The sequence below is a fragment of the Vanellus vanellus genome, assembly GCF_965231255.1.
Source record: "Vanellus vanellus genome assembly, chromosome: 17".
NCBI lineage: Eukaryota > Metazoa > Chordata > Aves > Charadriiformes > Charadriidae > Vanellus > Vanellus vanellus.
This window is the reverse complement of record NC_138922.1, coordinates 14,472,438-14,484,158: the sequence shown is the minus strand read 5'-3', so window position 1 is coordinate 14,484,158 and position 11,721 is coordinate 14,472,438. Positions and strand designations below refer to the sequence as shown.

The 11,721-nt window shown below is 65.6% G+C and overlaps 1 protein-coding gene across 1 annotated transcript; it reads right to left on the bottom strand.

Moving 5' to 3' along the window:
• Positions 1-8,078: 8,078 nt before the first annotated feature.
• On the bottom strand, positions 8,079-10,230 carry NPTX1 (neuronal pentraxin 1; the record flags this gene model as incomplete). The annotated part of the gene is made up of 5 exons (XM_082492183.1): positions 8,079-8,323; positions 8,476-8,655; positions 8,771-9,015; positions 9,420-9,627; positions 9,772-10,230. The coding sequence occupies 5 exons, from the start codon at positions 10,228-10,230 to the stop codon at positions 8,102-8,104; spliced, it is 1,314 nt and encodes a 437-aa protein (XP_082348309.1). The 3' UTR covers positions 8,079-8,101.
• Between the last annotated feature and the right edge of the window lie 1,491 nt (positions 10,231-11,721).

Here is an 11,721-nt window from a genome sequence, read left to right as displayed (position 1 = left end):
AGGCTGGTGGCTGGGAGGTGAATCCAGATCCCTTTGGGGCCCTGGGGTAGGTGTATGCAGGATTTGGACCACCAGCAGTCTGGTAGGTCCACGTTGGATGGGGATGGTCCAGGTTACCTGGTGGGAGCCATTTCCCTGCGGTGCCACCGGCGTCTGAGCCGGTGCCCAGTGCGTGCTGCCGTGGGAGCTGTTGGGGCCGGCACGCTGGAGCAGCCCGGGGAGCCACGGCGGCGCCAGGAGAGCTGGCAGCGCCCAGGTGGTGCTGGGGGAAGCTGATATCTCCTTGGCATGGATGGAGCTTGGCCACTTTTCCTCCTGCACCTCTTGGCTCCCCCGGCACACCGGGTGTCCCCGGAGCCTGAGCTGCCGGAGGTGGTCTGTTTGGTGACCGTCTCAATCAGCCCATGCAAACAGCCCTCCCCGACCCCCCCGCTCCATCCGTGCCCATCCCGCCTCCGCCGGCCACACGCTCGCAGCCGCCGGGGTCGTGGCTGCCTCGTCTCTTCTGCTTAAAACCATTTTCCTCCCGAGCTGCACCGAGCGCTGCCGCTAACCGGTAACCGCAGGACACCAGCGCTGCCCTTTGCTGGTACTTACCCACCCGGCATCTCCCCAGCTCCGCCGGCTGCGCTGCAGCGCGGGCACAGCCCGGTCCATCCCCCGGCAGGGCGGTGGGCTCGGGGCCCGTGACCGGGGTGGTCCCAGCTCTCTGTGCCTGCCGGCACCGGGGACATCGTGACGCTCACGCAGCAAAACCTCCCCACGTGTCCCCTTCGGCAGCCTCACCCTGCCAGGCTCTGCGCGCCACTGCCTCGTCCCCGCGCTGCCGGGGTGGCTCTGCTGGGCCTCGCACAGACGGAATGTGGCACCGCTGGGGCTTTGTGCCCCCCTGTGACTGGGGGGCTCTGGTTTAAGGGGGTGCTGCTGCGGTGGGAGCGGGCGAGATGTGCAGGACCGGGGGGCTGGTGGGGCTTGTGGGGGGCTGTGCCTTGGGGCCACCCAGTGTCTCCCATAGAAGTGCTCTGGGCTGACGTGTCCAGAGCTGCCGTGGGGTCCACGGGCCGGAGCTGTGCTGCCGCACGCTCTGCCCCTCACCGGGGCTCCTCAACACCCCGCGGGTCTGAGAAATCCTGCAGCCACCCGTGGCCTAATGAAACTGCAGAATCTGGGTGACCACAGGGAGCGTTTTCCATGGACTCACCTGCCGCAAGCCCCGCCGGACCCCAGGGCCAGGGGAGCTCCCGCCCCTCTTCTCCTGTGCCTCAGTTTCCCTGCGAGGAGGCCACGAAGGGGCTGGTGCTCATCAGACACCCGCCGCTCCGGGCTGCTGCTGCTCTTAATTTAACTGTGGCTGAGTGCTGTGAAATGGTGTTTCCTCTCCCAGCGCCATCTGGGCGAAGGCAGCTTCGTACCGGGGAAGGGTATGTGCCACCGGGGTGGGTCCCGACCCGGCGTGTTCGGTGCGAGACCCCCGTGTGGGCCGTGTCGGCTGTGGCTGTGGCAGCGCAGAGGTCGGCCGGAGCTCGCAGCCCGAGCGTTTGGAGACCTCGGGGAGGTTTGGCAGCCTGGCTGAGGTCCGAGCTGTGCCGGGAGCCGCGGCTGGCTCGCCCGGGAGGTCTCAGAGCTGCTGTCTTAGGGGAGATTTTTCATGTTACAGATTCATTACATCTGCTGTAGGAACAGTCTCTGCGAGGTCCTGGAAAAAGATGATGTCTGGCCAGAGGCTTGTCTCGCTCTGCTAAACAGATTTTGCGTCCCTCCATCCCCGCGGCGCAGGAAGGACGGGGTGGGGCTGTGCTCCCCGCCTGCCCGTGGGCACCCGCCAGGGCATCGCCGGCTCTGCTTCAGCGGGGCCGTGGCCAGGTCTGGTTGGGTTTTCCAGGAGGAGGGAGGGCTCGAGGAAGACCCTTCCTCGGCTGTGCCCGCAAAGGACGCCGGGGCAGTGCCGCAGCCGCGCTGCAGAGGTGTGGGGCCATGGTGCTTGGCCAGCGAAGGCTCCTGAGCGGCATTTGAGGGACACTCTGTCACAGCCATGACTCACACCGGTGACCGGAACGGTCTGTCGGCCTTGACTCTGTGCCCGGGGTCGTGTCCAGCCACCTGCAGTGACCCAGCCGGTCCCCGTGCTCCCGCAGCAGCGGCACGGCTCGGCCATGGCACCCGCTGCCCTGGGTGCTCTGCGGCTGCGGGGGCCCCTCCTCCTCCTGCCTTGTTGCTGCAGGGAGGGGGACTGGCGCTTATTCCCCCCCCCGAGTCGGGAAATCCTCCCTGGTGCCCCAAAGAGCAGTGCTTGGCTGCCTTCCTCCCCGCACTCCTCCTCCTCCCGTGCCTCGTGCCTCACCATGCAGCAAGTTGCCTGCTTGGAGCCGTGTCTCTGGGGGAGCCTGGGCTGGTTCGGCAGCCCCCCCCCCCTGCAGCAGGGAGCCCCTGTGAGCAGCCACAGCGGTGCTCAGCGCCGGCTGGGCTCCTCGGCCCCGTGCTCGCTGCGTGGGGTGTTTACGCGCAGGTTGGAGCTGCTGCGGAGCCCCCGGCGCTGCCGGGCTCCCTGGCCTTGGGAAGGATGGTGCCAGCTCTGCAACCCCATCCAGGGGATGTGCTGGGGAGGGGGAGGATGCCGCAGCCTGTACATCCCTCTGCCCCCCCCCATCACCTCCAATTTCTGTGAAATGAAGACAAAGAGCGTTTTCTGTAGGCATGTGCCAACGTTTCTGTGGTTTCCCTGACACAGCCCTGCCCGGGCTGGGGGCTGAGCCCCCCTCGCTGCTCCCGGGGGCTTTGCCGGCTGCGCGCCGGCTCCCTGCGCCGTGTCTCATGCATATGTAATCCGGGTCTCATGGAGCCATGTGCTCCCGGCACGCCGGCGCAAGCCAGGCATACGGCATGACACACTCACTACTAATTAATCTAACTGCGTGTTATTAAGTGCCTAGCACGCCTTTGGCACTGCATAATAAAGATGCTCTGGGATGTTTCTGGACCCAGTGCCGCGGCTTTGCTCGCGGGCGGCCGTTCCCCTCCCGGGGAGGGGGTGCGTGTCCCTGGGCCCACCTGCACAGGGCAGGGACACGGGAGAGGCCGTCTCAGGACGTGCTGTCCCTCTGGTTTCCATGGGCGTTTTCGCTATAAAATACAGCCAGTTTAATTTTTCGTCTAGCCCATCACCTTCTCTCACCTCTTGAAAGCCCTCGGCGGAGCTGACCTGTGCCCGAGGAGTGGGAGGCAAGGATGGGCAACGGGGTGCAAAATGCCTGCGCGCGAGAGTGGTTTCTCTTCCGTGTGAGTTGCCAGCGAGAAGTCGGATCAGAGCTGTAAATCCCGGCTGTATCCTGCCCTTAAGAACTCTCCCTCGCCCCCGTCAATATTTCTGAGCCACCTCCCGAGGCGTGGGGCCTGTCCTCACGCAGCCCAAGCGCTCCATCTGCTCGGCTGCTCTAAAAGCCTCCTGGATTTAGTGCACTCAGCGCTGGTGTGGGCAACGCTCTCCCTTATCCCCGCGCTGGCGGGGGACGCGAGCCCGGCTGTCACCGGCAGCGCCGAGGCAGAGCTGGTGCCGCTAAACAGCTTTCAGCCCGAAGCAGCGGTTTCTGGCCGCAGGGTGAGGTGTCAGGACTGGTGCGTCTCGTCGACGGGCCCGTGGTGCTCCTCTCCTCTCGCAGGATCCTCCCTCCCTCCCTCTCTGCCTCCGGAGATGGCATTGCCACAGTGGCAGTGGCGCTGGGACGCACAGGTCGCACACCCGGAGCTGCTGCTGTGTGCTGAGCTGCCCCGGCAGGGACAGGCAGGGATGGGCAGGGACGGGCAGGGATGGCCCTGCGGCTGCTCTGCCCCTCTTCTCACTGCCTGAAGTGGCCACAGGCAGGAGGACAGGCATAGGGGGTGGCGGCCTGATGTCCATGTGGGGCTGAGAGGCAGACGGAGGGACCCTCGCAGCCTTGGGGGGCCCGGGAGGTGACGAGCCGGGCGGTTCGTTGCCCTCTCTCGATGCGGACTCTCGGCTCCTCCAGCTCCCCGCACCACCCCCCAGCTCTCGCCCGCAGCCTCCCACCCGCTCGGCCCCCGCCGTCCCGCTGCCGCCCGCCCCGGGGAGCGCGACAGCCCCGCTGTAATCGCTCCAGTGTTTGCCAGCTGCCAGCAAGGAAGAAAAAAAAAAAAAAAGCCTGTTAGTATAATTTTTGTTATTGCAGTTTAAATTGTAGCGCAGCACAAGCCTCCAGCTGCGGGTACCGTTTCCCTCCCCTGCGGTAGCGGGTGGGCTCTGTGGTTCGGTCGTGGCACCGGGGAGGGCCCAGTGCAGCTGAGAAGACGGTGGTCCCCGCGGGCAGAGCCCCGCTCGGAGCTGGGGCAGGGCCGGGGGGCACTGGCGGTGGCGGAGAACAATCCAGGAGCTGCCACCCGGTCCCCGGGTAAAAATAGCATTCCCCTTGCAAAGATGTAGGCTGTTCCCAGCGACACGAAACCGAGCAGCCTGTCCTTGGAGCAGCTGGTTTTCAGGGCCGGGGGGAAGGGGACGGTGTCTGCGCCACCAGAGAGGGCTGAGCTCCGCTCCAGGGCCGGGGAGGAGAGCTGCCGGGGGAAGGGGGGGTCTGGGGGGGGGGTTCTGGCTGGAGCTCTGCAATATCGATGCCTTTGTGAGGCTGTGGAGATGATGGTCTAAATTGTTTCTGCACCTGGGGGGGATCTGGGGGATCGGGGAGGGGGAAGCTCTCGGTTGCACCGTTCACCCCGACACCCCTTCTGTGTCCCCCGGCGTCGCACCCCTGCTCTGACCCCTGTGCTGCGCCCCCCCCCTCCCTGCCCACCGCTGAGCCTCGCTGCGGCCGCCTCGGCAGCCCGGCTGCGCCTTCGCGCTAATCACCTGCAAGAGTGACTGATGAGTGCCGTGTTACGCTCTCAGCCTCTCCCCTGGGGGGCTCGGTAAAGCGCCCTAAAACGGTTTTGACGTATCATTTTACCTCTTGCTCCGGGAGGATTCCTGCTGCTGACCATGCCCTGCCACGGGCACCCGGCGCTTGTAGTTCTGCCTCTGTTTCTGCCTGTGGCTGTCGGCACAGGAAAACACACGTCCCCAGACCTCGGACCGGCAGTTTGGCTGGAGGCATCCTCCCTCGCTCCCCGGCCCTGTGCGCTGCTGGCTGCGTTACGTGGCTGTGACTCCAGCCGTGCTGCAAAGGACCTGGAGCAGTCACAGGAGCAAACCCTCCTACGGAAAAGAGGCTCCATTAGGGTGGCAGACGCCGGGCGGCGGAGAGGGGCTCCGGGGCGGCTGTTCCCCGGCAGACGGGGACGCGGGAGGTGGCGGGTGACCGGGCAGGAGTGCCATTAGGGGCTGCGGTTGGCTGTAGGATGATGCTTGGGAAGATGCTTGCAGCACAAGCGGCCACGGGAGCGTCCCCGCCACCCCCGCCAGCCCCGGGAGCTGAGAGCCACCGGCCCGAGGGCTCTGCAGAGCCACGCCAGCTGCGTCCCTCCAGCCTGTGTCACCGCGTCCTTGCTCTTACGGAGGAAGGAAGGAGAGTGCCGGTGCCCCCAGGGGCTGCGTGGTGCCCGAGGCAGCAGCGCTGAACTGCACCCACACCGCTCCGTTCCCGGCTGCGGTGGGACGGGGGAGTTACAGGCGCGGGGAATTGTTTCTGCCTGGTTATGAGGAGTAAATAACGGCTTTCCTACTCGTATCTTTGATGCTAAAAGCGATGTATCTGGCAACTCTGTTCTGCAGCAGACGCGTAACAAGTGGGAAGTTGTAGCAATCACTCAGGAACAGCGCACATCGCCCTCCACCGCGACTCCCCGTGCCCGTGATGCATGGGTGGCTTTCCAGCCAAGCGCCCTCTGAGCCAAGCGCCCCGGCGTCACCCCCGCGCTCAGATTCGCCCTCTGCAGCGATGCCTTCCAGGAACGGTGGCCGGAGCGCAGCCTGCCTCCCCGAGGGACGAGTGAAGCGCCCCGAGCGCAGCTCCTGCCTGCAGGGAGGGAGCAGGAGCCGCAGGGCCCTGCCTGCGCCGGGAACGTTTGCTGCAGAGCTGACGGGCATCGGGCACTGCGGGGCGTCACCGTCCCCGCCGTCGCCAGCCCCGCAGAGGCAGCCCGAGGGAGCTGAGCTGCCAGCCCGCGGCTTGGCAAAAAACCCATAATCAGTTCCTTTGATGGGGTTACGTAAACCAGGGAAAGCTGTGCTCCAGTGCTCCAGGAGAAGGCCTGGCAGGTACGGCTGAGGCTCGGGGGGTGCCTGAGCAGGCTCCGAGGGGACCCGGGCAGAGATTCCCGCTTTAGGCAGGCAAAATCCTCCTGTGCAGAAAGCTCAGCTCCCGCGCACGGGCGGCTCAGGGAACCGACACATTTAAGAGAACCCGGTGTCTTTCTTCACTCTTTATTGTGTAAAAATAAAGTCAACAATTCATGTAATCTCGGCAATAAAATGGAAAAAGCATGAGTATCAGTAGAAACAGTGCATTTTCAGAACTGCTGCTGCGGACTGGATGCGTAGTATATTGTAACCCATTCAAAACCCAAAGGAGACAGAGAGCGGGTAATAGGAAAAATGTACAGCTTTGGTTAGCAAAATAATGACAAATTAAGATACATTTATTCTTTCCCCTACTATACACTATATACATTGTGTTGACATCACACCCTTTTTTTTTTTTGGCAAATCTGACGCACCTGGGGCTGTAGGTTAAACCTTTTCTGTGGTGGTGTTCTTCTCAGCAGGTTGTGCTTGTCGCTGTGCTGATGCGAACAGGTTTCTCAGGAGGAACTTAAATTAACTCACGATGGTTTTCTTAAAAAGAGCACAGTTTAAAATCTGCTGCCCTGAGCCGCAGTCCGCAGGAAGGTTTCTGGATCCGGGGGGGGGGTGGCACTGCGTGTGCCACTCTCCGGCCGGGCGCTGGGTCCCCGAAGCGGCGGTGGCCGGGCCAGCTCTGTGCCCCGGGCCAGGGGCGGCACTGGCCCCTCCGTGGGGGCCCCTCCGCCCTGCACGTCTCTTTGCCACATCTTTGGAGTCGGTCGGGGAGGCTCTGGAGCCCTGTGAGAATTCTCTGCCTCATCCTCCACTGCCACCCAGGGCGGCCCTCGGGGGGGTCAGTGGGGGGGACTGGGGGTGATTTCTGCAATCTGTAGTACAAACCGGGAGTTTAGAAAAGGAAACCATACAAAATGCATCTATTATTTCAAAATACGCTTCTTTATCTCTTTTTTTTTTTTTCCTGCAGAATCTCAAAGTACTTTTTTCTCAGGGAGCACTGCTTAATTCTATATTTTTTTATCTTCATAAAAATACCCTTTTTTTTTTTTTACTGGTAATAAACTTCCCTTTACAGTAAGAGAAACAACGTAGTGTATTATCAAAAGCAGAAAGGCTTCAGACTTTTCAGTGGTAGCTAAACTTCCAGGGGACGGTAAAGGCTATTTTTCACCAGCTACGGTGCGTAGGAGGCCTCGGGGGGCTGCGGGCGGGGGGCCGGGGGGACGTACCTGAGTGCGGCAGGTCGGGGAGCGGGGCTGGCGGGGGGGCCGCCCGGGGGGGCCCGTCCCGGTGCCCGCCGCAGCCCGGGGCTATGGCTGTGGTGCTCGGGAGCTGCGCCGGCCGGAGAAGCGGGGGGTCCCTTACCCGGGGGGATGGGAACGGGGGGGGATCACCCCCTCCTCGGAGCCCCACGGGTGCAATGGGGGGGGATATGTTGCAGCCCCCCCAGGCTCCAGGGGCACCATCCTCCCGGGGGGGGCTTCAGGCTGGAGGCAGAGGAGCCCTGTGGGGGGGTCCGGTCCAGAGCCGGTGCCCAGGGAAGGGGGGGCCGCTCCGGCAGGCGGAGGCGGCAGCGAAGCGGGGGCTGGGCCCGGGGGGGGGCAGCGGGGGGGCGCAGCCGCGCCAGGCCAAGGCACGCAGGCATTGAAGGACGTTGGCAAGACAGAAACCAGAGGGTTGTGGGGGTCCGGGGGCAGCCCCCACTCCTCGGGACAAGACGGGTGGCTTCGTTCTCAGTTGGTTTTGCGCAAAAAAAAAAAAAAAAAAAAAAAAAAAAAAAAAAAGAGGGAAAAAAAAAAAAAGGAAGAAAAAAGGAAGAAAAGAACCCGATGAGGTTTCTCTCGCTTGTCCCTGGCCCTAGTTGAGCTGGCGACAGGCCTCGAAAGTCCACTTGGTGGCCCCGCCGTAGATGTCGATGTTGGCCTCGGCCCAGGCGATGACGTTGCCGGCGAGTGCCCGGGTGCTGCAGGTGGCCAGGCTGTACACCTCCCCGGGGCTCAGCTTCCTGTCCCACACGTTGAAGTGGGCCAATTCCCCCACGAAGGCCTGCGTGGCGTCGAACCCGCCGCCCAGCGTGTCCTGCGGAGGAGCCACGGTCATCGGTGGCACACGGCCGGGCTGCCCCATCCCACCCTGGGAGCACCCAGCCCCGCCATGCCCCTGGGCGCACCCAGCTGAGCAGGGACCCCCGCCCACGCCCACCCCCCCCTCCCCTCCCCCCCAGCCCTTACCTGCTCCTGGCCCAGGACCAGGACCCCCTGGGGCTTGATGGGGTGGTAGGGCGCCAGGTTCTCGCCGCTGCCGGTCTGCGTGCCATCCTGGTAGGCTTCCCACACACCGTCCCGTGTGGTCCAGGTGACGCAGATGTGGTGCCACTTGCCATCGTTGATGACAAAGGGCAGTTTGGCCACCTGCGGGTGGTGGGTCAGGGTGGTGGGCACTGGGGTCCCCCATGCTGCCCCCCGGCTGGTGTCCCCGTCGTCCCCCCCTCCCCCCCAGCACCCTCCCTGCACCCCAGGGCTGTACCTTGTCATTGATGAGGATCTCCATGGGGTTGTTGCCCCACTCAATGAGCACCAGCTCGTTAGCCTGCCCGGGCACGGCGTAGGAAAAGGGGGTGCCCATGCCAGGGGAGGCGTTGGACTTCATCCACATGCAGACGCTGAAGGCGTACATCTCGGGGAGGCTCTTCTTCACCTTGGCGTACATGTAGTTGGTGCGCAGCGGGAAGGTGAGCTGGAACCTGTCCGGGGGCCGGTTGTCCTTCTGACCTGCGGGGGCGGAGGCGCGGTGGGCTCCGGCCGGACACCCGCTCTGCCCACTTTGGGGGTGTCTGTCCCCCCTCCTCCACACCCTGTTACGTAACGGGCCTCAGGTCGGCAGCGAGGAGCAAATCCCTCCGGCGCTGCCCGGCGCCCTAATCCCCGGCATGGGGCAGCACCCGCAGCATCCCCAGCTCCCGCCGCCGAGCCCGTGGGCACCGTCTGGCTGCAGCTGGGGGACGGGGACCGCTCCACGGGTGGAAGATAGCCCGGACCACCCGGCTGGGGCGGCTCAGCATCCCCCCAGCCAGTGTGGGGCGGCGGGGGGCTGGGGCGGGCACGGCCGGTGGGGCAGTGGGGGGCTCCGGGACGGCGGAGGGTGGCTGCCCGGGTGTCCCGGGAGCAGCCGGTACCTTTCTCCAGGTCGGTGATGCGCTGGTGCAGCGAGGTGAGGGTGCTCTCGATCTTGCCGCGCTCCTCGGACTCGTTCTTGGGGTTGAACTTGCCCTCCTCCAGGCTGTTCACCCGCGACAGCACCTGCTTCTCCAGGTCGTCGATTTTGTTCTGCAGGATGTCCTTCAGGTTGCTGGTCTGGCCGGAGGAGTTCATCCTGCTGAACTGCTGCAGGGGGCGAGCAGAGGAGCGGGGCTCGTACCGCCCGCCCCGCCGCCGCGCCCGGCCCCGCTCCCGCTCCGCGCCCGCTCCCGCTCCGCGCCCGCTGCGCCGCGGCTGCCCGGGGGGCGGCGGGGGGGGGGCAGCCCCTACCTCCAGGTTCTCCAGCCGCGTCTTCAGGGACTGCAGCGTCTGTCCCAGCTGGCTGAGGGTCTCGGCGGCGGGCGCCCGCGACAGGTCGCCCATGGTGTTCTTGGCGAAGCCGCCTTTCCTGCCCGCGCCGCCGCCCTTGGGCTCTCCGGGCGGCGCCTCCAGCACGCTCTGGCTCTCGCAGCGGCCCAGCTTGGCCGTCAGCTCCCGGATGGTCTCCTTCTGGTTCATGATGGTCTCCTTCTGCTGCAGCACCGTCTCCCGCAGCTGCAGCACCGCGCTCTTCAGCTCCTCGGCGGAGCCGCTGCCCGGCGGGCTGGCGGCGCACATGTCCCCGTCCAGCGGCACGGAGGTGCAGATGAAGCGCGTCTGCCCGAAGCCCTGACCGCGGCCGCGCGGGCAGCGCAGCGACAGCAGCGACAGCAGCAGCAGCAGGAGGCTGCCGGGGGGCCCCGCCGCCATCGCTGCTCCCCCGTCTCCCCCGTCTCCCCCTCCCGCCGCCGCCGCCGCCTGGGCCGGGCCGGCGCCGCCGCTCTCCGCCGGGCCCACTGCGGCACGCGGCCCCTCTTATAGCGCCCGGGCGGGGCGCGCGGCCTGACGTCACGGCGCGTGGAATCCCGGCCGCGCCACGGGAGGGGGGGTGTGTGTGTGGGGTGTGAGTGTGAGTGAGTGTGTGTGCGGGGGGGGGGCGCGCGTGTCTGGGGTCGCGGGTGGGAGCGGGCGCGCGGGGGTGGGTGCGCGCGGGCAGCGGGGGAGGGGGCGGGGGGTGTCACAGCCATCAGAGGCGGGGGGGGCGTGCGGGGGGTACACATGCGGGGGGGGGTGCACATGCGTGCGCGGGCTGTACACGCGGGGGGGGTGTGTGTGCACCGCGTGTGCGCGCAGGGCCGCGCACGGAAGGGGCCGCCCCGCGCTCCCCGTGGGGCCGTGTCGGTGGGGCCCGTGTGCCGTCCGCCCCCGCGGGCTCGCAGGGGCTCCCGGCGGGGGGGGCGCGCTCGGCAAAGCGCCTCCTCGCCCCCCGCCCCGGGGCATCCCCGGTCCTCCCCCCCCCCCCCGCCCTGCATCGCCCCCACGGCAGCGGCGCAGGCGGACACCCCGCGGCTCCGGGCGCTCCGTGGGGAGGGCGCGGGTGGGCTGTGGGGCAGGGCGGCGCGGGGGGCTCTGCCTCCCGCCCACGCCAGCGCCGCCGGGCCCGGGAATCGCTGCGGGTCCTCGGGAATACGGCGCAGCGGAGCGACAGCGGTGCGCAGCGATGCTCTGCGCTTGGGAGAGCAGCTGCTGGTTTGCTTTTTTTTAATCAGGGGGAAGAAAAGTCCCCAGGCAATATTGGGATCTGTCCTTGGCGGAAATAGTTTGTGGCCGTCAGAACTGCCGCTTTTCCCATCCTCAGCACTTCAGCCAAGGCCGATTCCGCCTCGGTCCCGCAGAAGCGAGCGGGCGGCTTCTCCCTGCGTGTGTTCCGCCAGCCTCCCTCGGCACCCAGCGCGGCAGGGCCCTCCCGGCCCCGCAGCCCCAGCTCCCCGAGGCTCTCCGACCCGCTGGTTTTATCCTTGCCCCCGGTACTGTACGGTGGGAGGCAATAGCTGCGCTGCTGAGAGGTTTGGCTTGCAGACTGCCCGGGAAAATGTGCTGCTTCTGATTACACCGTAGGTGAATTTGGTCCTCTCAGCTCAGTTCACTGCCTGCTCTACCCAACCTGCACTGCAGCAGCCCATATGGCCGGAGCATTTACATAATGCCAAGTTATCCTGTGAAATATGAAGCAATTAATTTTGATTAGTGAAGTGGGTCAGTAAAATACAAAGGCTTTCAGTCCGTGGATTCGCAAAAGATGAAGTACCACCACTCCACAGTCCTCTCCCGCTTTGACCTCCCTCCCGCCACGGGCCTGACGAGCCCTCGCGGGGAGCTGGAGCGCACCGAGCCGCTCACAGCGAGACCTGTGACTGTGTG